This window comes from Salvelinus fontinalis, chromosome 6, assembly GCF_029448725.1.
Source record: "Salvelinus fontinalis isolate EN_2023a chromosome 6, ASM2944872v1, whole genome shotgun sequence".
Lineage (NCBI taxonomy): Eukaryota > Metazoa > Chordata > Actinopteri > Salmoniformes > Salmonidae > Salvelinus > Salvelinus fontinalis.
The window spans coordinates 44,299,263-44,316,778 of record NC_074670.1 but is presented as its reverse complement, the minus strand read 5'-3'; the positions used below and the strand labels follow the sequence as shown (position 1 = coordinate 44,316,778).

Below are 17,516 nucleotides of genomic sequence, written 5' to 3'. Positions count from 1 at the left end.
CTTATTCCAAAATTCCATGTACTTTTCTTTATTATTTCACTTACTGAATGTAAAGAGCAGATGAGGGCCATTAAAACAAAGTTAGACGAATAACTTATTTTCTGCTTTTAGTGACATCAGCGCAGTGCGAACCAGTAGGAATCTGAAGTGGAGAATTTGGGGGTTGGAAATAGGTATGAGTTTTCTCGCAGACTCCAGCCTACATGCGCTCTGCTGAAGTTTTGTGATTACGAGTTCTTGTTTCAAAAAGGCGTCAATTGGAATGGGACTGTGTGATACTTTCTAGCTGCTGTTCCCGCAAGAACTGAGACATTGTTATCACATCTGAAACGTTACTTTATGTACTTATTTTTTGTCATTTTTACTTTTTTAATTGAGAATTTGGAGACGTTCCGATTAAGATTTGTTTAGGTCAAATTACACACGATTCCGGGTGAAGAGTGTCTTGAAATTGGATTAGAAAGGATTTTTTCATTCTCTAATATTTCTAGTTTTGTATCAATGGTGAGGAAACAGCAGAACACGAGTGGGACTTTGAATGAGCCCAACTCCGCATCGATTTTCTTTGGGAAGTTACTTAACTTTGAGAAGCTGATTTGATCTACTCATATTCTTAGCTTCTGGACCTTTTAGGCTTTAACTGAACTGCAACTAGTTATTATTGTCTGTAATACGAAAGTTGAATCTACTTTTGGGGGATTCCTCCTTTTATATATTTTTTAATTTAGTGTTTATTTTTTTTTAGTTTTTAAAGACTTGTTTTTGTTTGCCACGGTGGATACCATGCTACCGACTGTGCAGGAGAAGTGGACGGCGTATCACTGGGGGATATGGGTTCTGATGTGCGGATTGCTGTGCTCTGCCGCGGTGAATGGATGTCCTCACAAATGCAGTTGCTCTGGATCTCATGTGGATTGCCAGGGTCAAGGCTTCAGGACCGTGCCTAAAGGAATACCTAGGAACGCGGAGCGTTTGTAAGTAACCCGAAAAGCTTTCATCATTCCACTGCTCTTGTGTCCATTTCTATTTTCAGAGCCTAGGTGATTATGAGTGAGTGGTTAATGTATGAGTGGTTAATGCAGTCAGATGCAGAGCCTGTTGATTGTGGTTTCAAACAGTGATAGATACAGCTATGAAGATGCGCCACGTCTGGCACCTGCCTTGCCTGCGTGCTCGGGTCGGCTGAAGCTGTATGATCTTGAGAGCGCGAGACATCGATTTCCCTCAAAATGTTGACGAGTCTTCGGATTTAAATATTTAGCTCATCTTTAGATGAGTATATGATCGTTTTGTAACGTCAATCTTAAAATAGAGACAACACTGAAACATGTTGTTAATTAGGGTGGTTGCCAGTGTGTACATTTCGTTTTATTTATTTCAACAGAGCCTGTATGGAACCTGTATGAGTAACCAGGCACAGGTAGGCTATATGTCAAAGTTAGTAACAGGGGGACCAATTAGACCAGACGTGGCTTAATGAAGACTGAAGGAATTCAAGGGCATACTGGAGATAATGAGGTGCCCGTATCCCCTCAAACACCCATACCTCTATAACACAAAATAAACCAGTGAAATATGTGAATGAATACTTTTACCTCATATTTAAATAGGAAAGGGAAATATCTCATATCAGTTGTTGATAATAAACCCTTATTACTTGATTATAACAGGGTAGAAAGTAAGATTAACAGCTTCACTCAGGAATCAAAGCATCTTGTGCAACAAAGGAGTGAGTCACCTATAATATTGTCAAAATAAAAAATATGTGCCTAGGTTTGTCATTTTATGAAGTGTGTCATGTGCAATGACACTTTTAGGGAGTGCCAGCAGTTCAGGTCTGATCTGTGGCTATAATGTTCCCTACCCTGAAGCCTTTGCTTTCTTTCCTGTCTAGTCAGCCTCAGCCAAATTAACCTGAGGACAGCATGAAATAGCAACCCTATGGAGAAGTGGATCTCGAAATCCCTGAAAATGCAGTCTTTCCACCTCTGGTGATTCTAGGAGATGGGACCTATTATCTAGCATAACTAAGCAGCTTAGGGACCTGGGGGTTACAAAACATGTGAGGCACTGAAACAACAAAACACAATCATTTTTTGCTTGGAAGTGGTATGAAAGCAAACAGTGTTCGCATTAGCCAGAGGCTAGTTGACCCTGTAAGACCTGTTGAATTTGAGAGAGCAATCCCAAGACATTTTACACTGAGAAAATAAATTATAATACTAAGTGGGATTGAGGGGTCCCCTTTTAGGAAAAAGTGTTTATATTTTCTTTATTTAGTTGCTGGTCAAGTTCTGTGGGACGTTTGACTGCAGTTGCGGATAGGAGGCAGCAATGAGACGTGTTCTCATTTTGTTCACAGTTGTTTTGAGGAAGGATGTTTGAGTGTTAACGTAATAAAAGGAGGAAACCTGTCTGTTGAACATTCCTGCTTTCCAAAGGGGAATGCCAGCCTAGCTGCTATAGAATACCAAAGTAGAAGCTCAATCAATTTTCTTCTGTCATTACTCAGGACCACTTGAGATCTATCTCATTTGCATCTTGTTTGAGCAGAAGGATTGTGTGGGCTTAACGATGGTGGCCAAGGTGGAACAGGCGCCTCTACTCTGGGGTGCAATTCACACCCTGCTTGGTTTCCCAGAACACCCTGGAGTGTTGATTTAGCTCTAATGACTGAGCCCTTGCCCCATGCTGGGCAATGGGTACTATGACTTCACTGTTGGGATACTCCTTCCTCCAATAACACTGCTTCCTTCACATAAATAAATTAATATGATTTTTAACAGCTATTTTATTCTTTGAAATTGTGCTATTACTCTATTACTCACACCTCTTTCTTTCTTTTCACTCATTCTCCTTGGCAAACACACACACACACACACACACACACACACACACACACACACACACACACACACACACACACACACACACACACACACACACACACACACACACACACACACACACACACACTCTCACTTGCCCTTTTTCTCTCTTTCTACCTCTCTCATTCATATTTTTTGTAAAGAATGCCATCATCTCTACAGTGGAGTTTTCCACAGTTCCCCAGCTTTCTCACCGACTTCACACTTTGCGAACAATGTGGAACTGTGTAGGCTGCTGGTGTGCTTGATGAGTATGTACTGTATGCTGCTCCTGGCTCTTATCAAGCTGTTGGTGCTGGTGCTGGGACCATGATGGATGAACTACAGCCCAGCCGCACCCACAGTCCACCGCCACTCAGGGGTGGGAGAATGGGAGGCTGTCAGCTTAGAACGATGTGTGTGCGGTCACCATCACTTAAACTATCCATCATCCCAATTACACTGCTAATCAACACCTCAAAGGGAGGATGAAATGATCCTAGACCATTTGTAGCCTACACTACAAAGTTACTAGATTCCTCTACATCCCAAATCCATTGGCTAGGTGGTGAACGAACTTAAGCTTAACTTGAGTTTGTCTTGTGGTGAGACTTCATAGGACATGCGTTCAGTGAGTGAATCTTCTAGAGTTGGTGTCTTAAGCATGAAACACACAGAGAATCTGAGTGGCGATGGACTGCCGATAGGTACTTATCACCGCAGGAGGCCATTCCTTCTTTTGCTATAACAAAAGACGTACCTGCTGTGTACTGACCTGGTACAGACGAAAATGCCGCTTCTACTTGTAGAATCACAATGCACGGCTGTGGCTGAAAACTTGACTTTGACCCAATCAGAGAGCATGAACCTCCATGTGGGGGAGCCGACAGGAGTGACAACAAAAATGAAAAAATTAAGGCACTTTTCCCAGTGTAATCCACCCTTTTCATCAGAATTGTTCTTGCTAAAACAATAAAGATGCATAATAAATAAAATATTCTGGAGCAAATCTTTACATATTTTACATCTAGCTAAGGAGTTTTGTGCTTGAAGAATACTTTTTTTTGTTAGGTTTGATGTGCACTAGCTTATTAGTTAGTTAGTTAGTTAGTTAGTTAGCTAGCTAACGTTAGCTTGCTAACTGAGCAAGGCAATCGCACACACTTCATGTGAAACGAATAAAGTGGTAAGTGCAGCACAATGCACACAACACTAAATGATTTACCAAGCTAGCTTTTTGGCCACTGTAGCTAGTAACATTACAATAAAATCACCATGGATTTGTTTCCATGAAGCAGCTGTCTGTAGCTGGCTGCCCAGAGTAAATGCAGTGTCTTTACCAAAGACTAACCCAAGATAGAACACTATACACGTCAGCTACCACAGCAAGTGAAATCACTGCAACACTTAACAAAGAGCTGCAGTCAGTTTCAGAATGAGCGGAAAGGAATAAGTTACTCCTAAATATTTCAAAAACTATAAGCATTGTATTTGGGACAAACCATTCCCTTAACCCTAAACCTCAACTAAAACTTGTAATGGATCATGTGGAAATTGAGCAAGTTGACGGGACTAAACTGCTTGGAGTAACCCTGGATTGTAAACTGTCAGGGTCAAAAAATATTGATGCAACAGTAGCTAAGATGGGGGAAGGTCTGTCCATAATAAAGCTCTGCTCTGCCTTCTTAACAATGCTACCAACAAGGCAGGTACTACAGGCCCTAGTTTTGTCGCACCTGGACTACTGTCCAGTCGTGTGGTCAGATGCCACAAAGAGGGACTTAGGAAAATTACAATTGGCCCAGAACAGGGCAGCACGACTGGCCCTTAAATGTACACGGAGAGCTAACATTAATAATATGTCAATCTCTCCTCAAAGTAGAGGAGAGATTAACTTCATCACTACTTGTATTTCTGAGAATTATTAGCATGTTTAATGCACCAAGCTTTCTGTTTAAATTACTAGCACCCCCCTCAGACACCAGTGGCATAAAGTATTTAAGTAGAAATACTTTAAAGTACTACTTAAATCAAATCAAATTATATTTGTCACGTACACATGGTTAGCAGATGTTAATGCGAAATGCTTGTGATTCTAGTTCCGACCGTGCAGTAATATCTAACAAGTCATCTAACAATTTCACAACAACTACCTTCTACACACAAGTGTAAAGGGATGAATAAGGATATGTACATATAAATATATGGATGAGCGATGGCCGTGCGGCATAGGCAAGATGCAGTAGATGGTATAGAGTACAGTATATACATATGAGATGAGTAATGTAGAGTATGTAAACATTATATAAAGTGGCATTGTTTAAGTGACTAGTGATACATTTATTACATCCAATTTTACATTTTTAAAGTGGCTAGAGATTGAGTCAGTATGTTGGCAGCAGCCACTCAATGTTAGTGATGGCTGTTTAACAGTCTGATGGCCTTGAGATAGAATCTGTTTTTCAGTCTCTCGGTCCCAGCTTTAATGCACCTGTACTGACCTCGCCTTCTGGATGATAGCAGGGTGAACAGGTAGTGGCTCGGGTGGTTGTTGTCCTTGATGATCTATTTGGCCTTCCTGTGACATCGGGTGGTGTAGGTGTCCTGGAGGGCAGGTAGTTTGCCCCGGGTGATGCGTTGTGCAGACCTCACTACCCCCTGGAGAGCCTTACGGATGTGGGCGGAGCAGTTGCCGTACCAGGCGGTGATACAGCCCGACAGGATGCTCTCGATTGTGCATCTGTAAAAGTTTGTTAGTGTTTTTGGTGACAATCCAAATTTCTTCAGCCTCCTGAGGTTGAAGAGGTGCTGTTGCACCTTCTTCACCACGCTGTCTGTGTGGGTAGATCATTTCAGTTTGTCCGTGATGTGTACGCCGAGGAACTTAAAACTTTCCACCTTTCCACCTTTCCACTGTCTCGTCGATCTCCTTTGTTCTGTTGACGTTGAGTGTGAGGTTATTTTCCTGACATCACACTCCGAGGGCCCTCGACTTAAGTCGTTTTTGGGGATATTGTACTTTACTTTACTATTTCTATTTTTGACAACTTTTACTTTTACTTCACTACATTCCTAAAGAAAATAATGTACTTTTTACTCCCTATATTTCCTTGACACCCAAAAGTACTTTTATACACGCACTTATCAAGAGAATACCTGGTCATCCCTACTGCCTCTGATCTGGCGGACTCTCTAAACACAAATGCATCGTTTGTAAATGATGTCTGAGTGTTGGAGTGTGCCCCTGGCTATCCCTAAATTTTAAAAACAAGGAAATGGTGCTGTCTGCTTTGCTTAATATAACGAATTTGAAATATTTATACTTTTACTTTGATGCTTAAGTATATTTAGAACCAAATATTTTTAGACTTTTCCTGAAGTATTATTTTACTCTGTAACTTTCTATTAAGGTATCTATACTTTTACTCAAGTATGACAAGTGAGTACTTTTTCCACCACTGTCAGACACCCATGCATACCCCACAAGACATGCCACCAGAGGTCTATTCACAGGCTCAAGTCCAGAACAGACCGTGGGAGGCACACAGTACTACATAGAGCCTTGACTATATGGAACTCTATTCCACGTCAAGTAACTCAGGCAAGCAGTAAAATAAAATTGGAGGTGAGTGGAAATGCCAACCGGATGCATCAGATTCATACATCCAGTGCAACATATGGCCCATTGTTCTATCTGTCTCTTTACTTTACCTAACTAGCACAACAGCTAGCTAGCAAATCATGCTAACAATTTAGGTAACGTTAGCAAGCTAGCTAAACATGTATCTATGGGCTGTATGCGATTATGGAGAGTGAATTAAACTGTTTCTTTGTCATCTTGCTTGGAAGATATCTAGCTGTGGCCATCTGGCTAGTATCAACAAGAGCTTTCTACAACAACAGCAACATTAATGCAGCTAGCTAGCTAAGATTGACTAGATCATAAAGCAACACACACGGACATGCATTGCCACCTTCTGGTCTGGAGTATTTCAACAAGGCTGAGTGGCTGACGACTTCAAGGTCTTTGCTGTTTGAACACAAAAAAAGATTGACTGCAGACTCTCTGTTCGGGTGCTGAGTACTGTCGGGAGGCAAGCGTTTGACAATCCTACTGGTGTGTCTAAGGTATTAGTTGACCAGTTGAACTGTCTGATAATGAGTTGAAGTTGCCAGGCAGCCAGCAGCTGGCACTGCCAGCAGGCTCAGCTAGCGTTAGCCTACTGGGAAATATCAGCCGTCCACCTTATAAAAAAATCACCCGGCATGGAAAATATTTGGAGATGCTTTATTTCAGCCAGCACTTAAAAGGCCAGAGCTGGCAGAGAGAAGGAGCAAACGTTCTGTTGCAGATTGTTGAGAAAGTGGTCCAAGTCACGAATGATGCCCTTGAAGAGGTAAGTCCAAAATGTAGGGACACAGAAGTCCATAACTCGTCCAAGTGTGTGTCATGCTTTAATGCAAGACTGGATTTGATCGTCTGTAAGAGTCTGTGAGCCTGGGGCCATTTTAGGTTAACAAGGCCCGTCTTTTGTTGTCGAGGTTCTGTCACCAAAGCAACACATCAAGCTCATTTGCTTTGTCCCATCAGACCATCATTCATATTCTCAGCTCTCGCTAAACTTAGCTGCATGTGAAACAGTGTTTATCCCAATCTAAGAAATATGGATAACTCTCTGCATGTTTCGGTGTCTTTGTCACTGTGATGTAAGCTGCGCAAGGGCCCCAAACACTACGTTGCAGCTAGCAACCCAGTAAACAATGTATGGAGCCAGGAATCACTGCATGCTCTCTGTGCTGTGCTGTGAGTTGATCAGCTTGTGACTGTATGTGGCGTCTCGATCTGGGGGTAATGTTCGCAAAGAGAGGCAGGATGTCCAGGCAGTGACATGTGAAGTTTCTGTTTAATGGTGTTTGAACAACCCTCTCCATAGCTCTATACTGGAGCGCTGGGGGTCTGGTTAAACTGCTCGCCTTACTCCTTACTTTGACAGTGTTCACGAGAGAATCTTGTGATTTATTTGTGTGTTTTATCACTGTCCCCGCTTGTTTAAATCTCTGGCAGTGCACCTCGTTCTTTCCCCCTGTTTGTGTGTTGGCTGCTTTCTTCTCTTCCTCCTTGGCTTCTTCCATCTTCCTTGGTTTACATATGCTGTGTGTCTCCTGCACCTCAAGCCCCGGGCTGCTTCGGCGTCTGTCAGATCGAGTTTCACACAGAAGCGTTAAAAGTGCCCCTGTCACCTCTGAAGTCCGCCGTACAGATGTAATCTAAGGAGTCATGTACTGTACAAACTGCAAACACTGACTCAGGTATGCTGGGATGATCGAGCTGCCTGCCTGCCTGTCAGGCCTTGAAAATAAACGATTGTGAAAGTAAACAGTGGCAGTGAGAAAAAAATAGAAATCATTTTTGTCGGCTGTGCATAGTCTGAAGTGGGTGTCCTTCAGCTGGGAACTCATCCAGGCGGTGCGTTAAAGAAAATATTTAGAAAACAAACGTCCCAGTGAAATGCAACCTATCCCGCTAACGCTGCCTCACAAACAATGGAAAATGGCACAGATTGTTGCTGTCATCTTCCTTAGTCATCTTTGTTCACCGAGCGAATATAGCGCTAACATTCCATGGCTGAGTCATCGTCAGGCCTGTGATGAAGTGGTGTCTGTTATTTTTGTAAATACAGAGCAGTTCTTCGTCTGAAATGTTAGGATGTTAGGATTAGGAAGTACTATGTGAGCATGACTGCTAGGTTACAGTGAGCTCCGAAAGTTTTGGGAGTGTGACATTTTTTTGGTGTTGTTTTGGCTCTGTACTCCAGCACTTTGGATTTGAAATGATACAACGAGGTTAAAGTGCATACCGTCAGCTTTAATTTGAGGGTATTTTCATCCATATCGGGTGAACCGTTTAGAAATTACAGCTCATTTTGTACATAGTCCCCCCCCATTTTAAGACAAATTAACTTGTTAATTAAAAGTTTAGTGTTTGGTCCCATATTCCTAGCACGCAATGATTACATGGCTCTACAAACTTGTTGGATACATTTGTTGTTTGTTTTGGTTGTGTTTCAGATTATTTTGTGCCCAATAGAAATTGTAAATAATGTATTGTGACATTTTGGAGTCACTTTTATTGTAAATAAGAATGTAATATATTTCTAAACAGTTCTACATTCATTTGGATGTTACCATGATTACGGATAGTCCTGAATGAATCGTGAATAATGATGAGTGAGAAAGTTACCGAAGCACAAATTTCATACCCCCACATATCCCCTATTGTAATGGTGTCTTGGGGTTTTGATATTTGTGCCTCCATCTTTCTCGCTCATCATTATTGGCGATTCATTCAGTACTATCCGTAATCATGATCGCATCCACATTAATGTAAACGTGTTTAGAAACATATTCTAAAATGGGGGGACTATGTACAAAAAGTCCTGTAATTTTTAAACGGTTCACCCAATATGGAGGACAATATCCTTAAATGAAAGCTGACTTTAACCTCATAGTCATTGTATCATTTTAAATCCATAGTGCTAGAGTACAGAGCCAAAATAAATAAAACATTTACAGTACCAATACTTTTAGAGCTCACTGTATATCTCCTTTCCCGTCTCTTTGTGTGTGACTCCTCACTGAATGTATTGAGAGTATAGGTCAGAGTCCTGTTTACTTGCAGTAATGGTGACGGTGTACAATTATTATCATTACATGTAGCTACCTGTAGGTTAAAAATGTTTGCCAAGCTCAATTGATCCATGAACTATACACACGTTATTAGGGTGACCACATGTACCGGATAATGTTTTACCTTTATTTAACTAGGCAAGTCAGTTAAGAACAAATTCTTATTTTCATTGATGGCCTAGGAACGGTTGGGTTAACTGCCTTGTTCAGGGGCAGAACGACAGATTTTTACCTTGTCAACTCGGGGATTTGATCTTGCAACCTTTCCAACTAGTCCAACGCTCTAACCACTAGGCTACCTGCCGCCCCGGTGGAATAGTCCCACATTTTGGCACGTAGGCCAATGTAATATCGTCAACCAATCACATTTGTAAAATCCTTTTGGTCTAAATTCCAGCTAAACTTGGAGAGGACAGCACCCCAAAAATATGAATGTACTGTAGACTACACTGACCTGTGAATGTCCCGCAAATATCATCCCTTTGTCACATAATTTGGGTATTTTAAATGTGGTCACCCTGCATGTTAAGTAGGTGTCTATGCTAATGTGTTTTGAAGGGGCACTCTCCACAGAGATGTCAGGGTTGATTTGTCGCCCAAGGAATGCAGTAACATTGGTGTCCAGTGGTGTGTGCGTGCGTGTACAGTGGCTTGCGAAAGTATTCACCCCCTTTGGCATTTTTCCTATTTTGTTGCCTTACAACCTGGAATTAAAATTGATTTTTTGGGGGTTTGTATCATTTGATTTACACAACATGCCTACCACTTTGAAGATGCAAAATATATTTTTTATTCTGAATCAAACATGTAATAAGACAGAAAAACAGAAAACTTGAGCGTGCATAGGTATTCACCCGCCCAAAGTCAAAACTTTGTAGAGATACCTTTTGCAGCAATTACAGCTACAAGTTTCTTGGGGTATGTCTCTATAAGCTTGGCACATCTAGACACTGGGATTTTTGCCCATTCTTCAAGGCATAACTGCTACAGCTCCTTCAAGTTGGATGGGTTACGCTGGTGTACAGCAATCTTTAAGTCATACCACAGATTCTCAATTGGATTGAGGTCTGGGCTTTGACTAGGCCATCCCAAAACATTGAAATGTTTCCCCTTAAACCACCCGAGTGTTGCTTTATCAGTATGCTTAGGGTCATTGTCCTGCTGGAAGGTGAACCTCCGTCCCAGTCTTAAATCTCTGGAAGACTGAAACAGGTTTCCCTCAAGAATTTCCCTGTATTTAGCGTCATTCATCATTCCTTCAATTCTGACCAGTTTCCCAGTCCCTGCTGATGAAAAACATCCTCACAGCATGATGCTACCACCACCACATCTCGGGGTGATGAGAGGTGTTGGATTTGCGCCAGACATAGTGTTTTCCTTGATGGCCAAAAAGAAAAATTTTAGTCTCATCTGACCAGAGAACCTTCTTCCATATGTTTAGGGAGTCTCCCACATGTCTTTTGGCAAACACCAAACGTGTTTGCTTATTTTTTTCTTTAAGCAATGGCTTTTTTCTGGCCTCTCTTCCATAAAGCCCAGCTCTGTGGAGTGTACGGCTTAAAGTGGTCCTATGGACAGATACTCCAATCTCCACTGTGGAGCTTTGCAGCTCCTTCAGGGTTATCTTTGGTCTCTTTGTTTCCTCTCTGATTAATGCCCTCCTTGCCTGGTCCGTGAGTTTTGGTGGGCGGCCCTCTCTTGTCAGGTTTGTTGTGGTGCTATATTCTTTTCATTTTTTAATAATGCATTGAATGGTGCTCCGTGGGATGTTCAAAGGGTTCTGATATTTTATTGTAACCCAACCCTGATCTGTACTTCTCCACAACTTGGTCCCTGACCTGTTTGGAGAGCTCCTTTGTCTTCACGGTGCCGCTTGCTTGGTGGTGCTCCTTGCTAAGTGGTGTTGCAGACTCTGGGGCCTTTCAGAACAGGTGTATATATACTGAGAGCATGTGACAGATCATGTGACACTTAGATTGCACACATGTGGACTGTTTTTAACTAATTATGTGACTTCTGAAGGTAATTGGTTGCACCAGATCTTATTTAGGAGCTTCATAGCAAAGGGGGTGAATACATATGCACCCACCACTTTTCAGTTTACATTATTTTTTATTTTTTTGAAACAAGTACTTTTTTAAATTTCACTTCACCAATTTTGACTATTTTGTGTATGCCCATTTCCTGAAATCCAAATAAAAATCAATTTAAATTACAGGTTGTAATGCAATAAAATAGGAAAAAACGGCAAGGGGGTGAATTATTTTGCAAGGCACTGTATGTGTTGCATCCAGACCCTTGTGGAGGAGATGAAAGAAAGGCAGAAAGAGAATATTTGATTCCTCAGACTCGTGATTGGGTTACAAACCTCCCTGTTTGATCTGTCACAAGTGGAAATGAAGTGGCTTTCCAACAGGAAAACACACAGGACTGGGAAGAGGGAAGAGCTTGAATGTGCTGGAAAAAAAGGGAGGACTGCGGTAGGGAGGGAAGGAGGGAGCAATGGGCCACGTTCCACCCTGGAAACCACCAATATCCCGATAAGAGCCTTAGAAAATCATTGCATCAGCTGCAGTAAAGTCTCAAATGTCTTGTAGTTTGTGTGTGATCTGGAAATATTTGTGATGGTAGCCATCATTCAATGGCCTGTGCAGATCTGTGTAGTTACATAAATCAGTTAACATTCCAATGAGAACATGATAACTTTAAAATGTCTGCTATGTTAATTGCAGATCTCCAATTACTTGTCAACTGTTCAGTGTAATATGGTCATGTAAGTGCTCGAGGAAAGAATGTTCTCATCAGTTCTGTCCACATTCGTCCTAATACAATGTAAATGAAAGACATTATAATGTTCTACCAAATGAAATGGCAGCTTACATACACATTGCATTCGGAAAGTATTCAGACCCCTTCACTTTTTCCACATTTTGTTACGTTACAGCCCTATTCAAAAATGTTTTAAATACATATTTTTTTCTTGTCAATCTACACACAATGCCACATAATGACGAAGCAAAAACAGGTTTTATATATTTTTGCAAATGTATACTTATTTACATAAGTATTCAAACCGTTTGCAAGAGACTCAAAATTGAGCTCAGGTGCATCCTGTTTCCATTGATCATCCTTGTGATGTTTCTACAACTTGATTAGAGCCACCCTGTGGTAGATTATATTGATTGGACATGATTTGGAAAGGCACACACCTGTCTATATAAGGTCCCATAGTTGACGATATATGTCAGAGAAAAAACCAAGCCATGAGGTCGAAAGGAATTGTCCATAAAGATCCGAGACAGGATTATGTCGAGGCACAGATCTGGGGAAGGGTACCAAAAAATGTCTGTAGAATTGAAGGTCCGCAGAAACCCTATGACCTCCATCATTCTTAAACGGAAGAAGTTTGGAACCACCAAGACTCTTCCTAGAGCAATCGGGGGAGAAGGGCATTGGTCAGGGAGGTGACCAAGAACCCAATGGCTACTCTGAGTGAGCTCCAGAATTCCTCTGTGGACATGGGAAAACCTTCCAGAAAGACAACCATCTCTGCAGCACTCCACCAATCAGGCCTTTATGGTAGAGTGGCCAAATGGAAGCCACTCTTCAGTAAAAGGCACACGACAGACCACTTGGAGTTTGCCGAAAGGCACCTAAAGGACTCTCAGACCATGAGAAAGAAGATTTGCTACGGTGAAGCATGGTGGTGGCAAGATGAACGGAGCAAAGTATAGAGAGATTCTTGAGAAAAACCTGCTCCAGAGAGCTCAGGACCTCAGACTGGGGTGAGGGTTCACCTTCCAACAGGACAACGACCTTTCCTCTAGATGTTGGAACATTACTGCTGGGACTTGCTTTCATTCAGCCACAAGAGCATTTGTGAGGTCGAGCACTGATATTGGGCAATTAGGCCTGGCTCGCAGTCGGCGTTCCAATTTATCCCAAAAGTGTTCGATAGGTTTAAGGTCTGGGCTCTACGCAGGCCAGTGAAGTTCTTTCACACCGATCTCGAAAAAACCATTTGTGTATGGACCTCGCTTTGTACCCGGGGGCATTGTCATGCTGAAACAGGAAAGGGTCATTGTATGCTGTAGCGTTAAGATTTCTTTCACTTGAACTAAGGGGCTTAGCCCGAACCACGAAAAACAGCTCCATTATTCCTCCTCCACCAAACCTTACAGTTGACACTATGCACTTGGGCAGGTAGCATTCTCCTGGTATCTGCCAAACCCAGATTTGTCAATCAGCCAGATGTTGAAGCGTGTTTCATCACTCCAGAGAACGCGTTTCCACGGCTCCAGAGTCCAATGCCGGCGAGCTTTCCACCACTCCAGCCGACACTTGGCATTGCGCATGGTGATCTTAGGCTTGTGTGCGGCTGCTCGGCCATTGAAACCCATTTCGTAAAGCTCCCGACTTAACAGTTCTTGTGCTGACGTTGCTTCCAGAGGCAGTTTTGAACTCAGTACTTAGTGTTGCAACCAAGGACAGATTATTTTTTACCCACTAGCAGGAGTGGGCAATTCCAGTCCTCGAGGGCCTGATTTGTGTCACAGTTTTGCCCCAGCCCCAGCTAACACACCTGACTCCAATAATCGCCTAATCATGATCTTCAGTTTAGAATGCAATTTGATTAATCAGCTGTGTTTGTTAGGGATGGAGAAAAAGTGTGACACCAATCAGGCCCCTGAGGACTGGAGTTGCCCACCCCAGCGCTATGCATTTCAACACTCAGCGATTTAGTTCTGTGAGCTTGTGCAGCCTACCACTTCATGGCTGAGCCGTTGTTGCTCCTAGACGTTTCCACTTCACAATAACAGCATTTACTGTTGACCGGGGCAGCTCTAGCAGGGCAGAAATTTGACAAACTGACTTGTTGGAAAGGTGACATCCTACTGTATGACGATGCTACGTTGAAAGTCACTGAGCTCTTCAGTAAGGCCATTCTACTGCCAGTGTCTATGGAGATTGCATGTCTGTGTGCTCAATTGTATACACCTTTCAGCAACGGGTCGGGCTGAAACAGCCGAATCCACTAATTTGAAGGGGTGTCCACATACTTTTGCATATATTGTGTAGTTCTGAGCACTAGAGGAGTAACTCAATTAAGATTCCAAACATGGTTTAGAGGCTTTGCGAAGGAAATGGAGCATACCTATCTGCTGTGGAAGACCAGACGACTTCGGCTTCAAGGAAAATAACAGGAGATTACAGCAGGAAACACATTGTGAAGCAAAATGTTAGATGGAGAAAAGAGAGATCATTTATATGTTTTCTCCCATGGATTTGAAGGGGCTTTGGGGGCCTTTTCGTTACGTGTCACCCGGTATGTCATTTGTGCAACATAATGTTCCTGGGCCAAAATAAATGGATTTTCTTGTCCGGTCGGTCGATGTATCAATAAAGCGGTCTTGTAAGTGATTTCGCCCGAGGTAAAGTAAAACACTCTGTCAGCTTCTGTGCCAGACGAGTTGGTTCAGTGGTTTAAAGGCCTTGAGTGGGTGGGGTGGCCTGGGGGTTGGCATTGTGAGGCCCTGAACACCTGCTGTTTGGATCGCCACCTTATCCCTCACACAAATGAAAACATACAATGGGCAGCAGGGTGCACAAAAGCCGCTTGTCGATTGCTGACCCCTACCTGATCACTTAAAGGAGCGTTCTAAAAGGTGGTTTAATTGACTTGTTTGAGTAGCGATGCCTGATTATATTCCCTGGTGAAGCATGTTTTCCACACTGTAACAGTTACTGGGAACAGTGAAGGATAAAGATAAGAGAGGGGAGATTGTAGAGCGAGGGAGGAAGAAAGCTGGGTTAGAGAAGGGGAGCGAGATAGTGTTGTGTGGGACTGAGAGGCAGGGAGAGAGAGAGAGAGAGAGGGTGAGTGAGGGACAGAGAGTTGAAGGTCAGAGTGAGAAGTTGAAAGGGTGAGAGTAAGGGACAGGAGGGCAATAGAAAAAGCAGCGAGAGTGAGAGATGGAACAGAGAGAGGGTGAGAGAGAGGGGGAGAGTGAAGAGCAGAGAGAAGAGCAGGGAGAGGGTGAGAGAGGAGAGCAGAGAGAGGGTGAGAGAGAAGAGCAGAGAGAGGGTGAGAGAGAAGAGCAGAGAGAGGGTGAGAGAGAAGAGCAGAGAGAGGGTGAGAGAGAAGAGCAGAGAGAGGATGAGAGAGAAGAGCAGAGAGAGAGCAGAGAGAGGGTGAGAGAGAAGAGCAGAGAGAGGATGAGAGAGAAGAGCAGAGAGAGAGCAGAGAGAGGGTGAGAGAGAAGAGCAGAGAGAGGATGAGAGTGAGGAATGGGAGGGTGACTTCACCAACAGTCAGGCCCCTGTCCTCTCTAAGGCCACAATATGGCTCCCATTAGAGCTCTTTATGTGCAGAGCTGGGGAAGCCTTTTGAAATCCAATATGCCTTTAAATCAGATTTATAAATGTTTATGTATATTATGAGAAACATACACTGAGCCCCACGTCAGGAGAACCGTGTGTGTGTGTGCGCGTGTTAGCGATGGGGAAGAAGATCGATACAGTTACATATCGCAATATTCTTTTTGGAAAATATTATATCGATATTTGACTCCAAATGTTGATTTGGAAAATGTTTTAAATAGTACTGTAGGTAGCGTTACCTAGCGCTAGTCACGTGTACCTGCGGCAAAACACTTTTTAATCGCATAGCTTATTCTCCATCTTCTTTTTAAGTAGTGAGCCAACATATAAAACTAATTTCCTCACGCTCTCTCTTGTCTCTCTGTAGAAGACATATAGTGAGCAATATGTTTGGAACATCAAATCACAATAAAATCGCAGTATGAATTCGCAATACATATAGAATCGTGAGAATCGTAGCACATATCGTATCGACATCTAAGTATTGTGATAATATCGTATTGTGAGGTTCCTGGCCATTTCCAACCCTAGTGTGTGCGTGTTGGAGTGTGTGTGTGTCTGTGTGTGCTTACGTGTGCTCATGCAAGAGTGTGTGTAAGGCTGTGTGTGTATTTAATGTGTGTTTTTTCTTCCCTAATTCTTCCTTTGTGGCGTACATTCTGAGAAGTAGTTAAATCAGAGTAACAGTCTGCAAGCAAGATAAGCTTTTGGCTCCAGAGAGAAAAATGTATCAAATCAGAAGTGACATCAATGTATATTTGTTCAAGGCCTTTGTCATTCTCCAGTCTTGTCCTACATTCATGCTGTCAGTATGGACTGTATACAATACAGGCCTATGATCCCCACGCAATGGTATGTGGATTTCCAGGAGTGAGCAAACATGCGCGCGCGCGCGCGCGCGCACGCACGCACGCACGCACGCACACACACACACACACACACACACACACACACACACACACACACACACACACACACACACACACACACACACACACACACACACACACACACACACACACACACACACACACACACACACACACACACACACACAGGTGAGCACTCTCTAGCATCTTACCTGCAGGCCCCAGTGTGTTTGAGATATGAGCAGAGTGTGGGGCCACTCAGAGTCCTGGATGGCTCCTCTTTGCCCAGTAAGGTAGTCAGGTACAAAGTCTGTGAGATGAATGGATTTGGCCCCCCAGTGTCTTAGGTAGGGGCCACAAGGCAGAGAGAGACTGAAGAGAAGGTGCTCTTCTCCACATCTCAGGGACAATCCTCACCCAGCACCCCACCTCACAGCCACCGTGCCCGGCCATCATCTCCACAGAGCAGAGCAGAGCAGGCCAGGGGACCTCTGCATTACCATCCCATGTTCACCAGCGTGGATAGAGAACTGATAGATTGACCCTGATTACGATGATGTGTGATTATCGTTCTAACCTCTCTCTCTCTCTCTCTCTCTCTCTCTCTCTCTCTCTCTCTCTCTCTCTCTCTCTCTCTCTCTCTCTCTCTCTCTCTCTCTCTCTCTCTCTCTCTCTCTCTCTCTCTCTCTCTCTCTCTCTCTCTCTCTCTCTC

The 17,516-nt window shown here is 43.0% G+C and overlaps 1 protein-coding gene across 2 annotated transcripts in view; it reads left to right on the top strand.

Moving 5' to 3' along the window:
- Window positions 1-206: 206 nt before the first annotated feature.
- The window catches only part of slit3 (slit homolog 3 (Drosophila)), a 202,339-nt gene continuing 185,029 nt past the window's right edge, over window positions 207-17,516 (top strand). For both annotated transcript variants that reach the window (XM_055926547.1, XM_055926546.1), the window contains exon 1: window positions 207-974. In XM_055926547.1, the coding sequence (XP_055782522.1) occupies window positions 784-974 (191 nt within the window). In that variant the 5' untranslated portion in view covers window positions 207-783. The remainder of the gene's footprint in view (window positions 975-17,516) is intronic.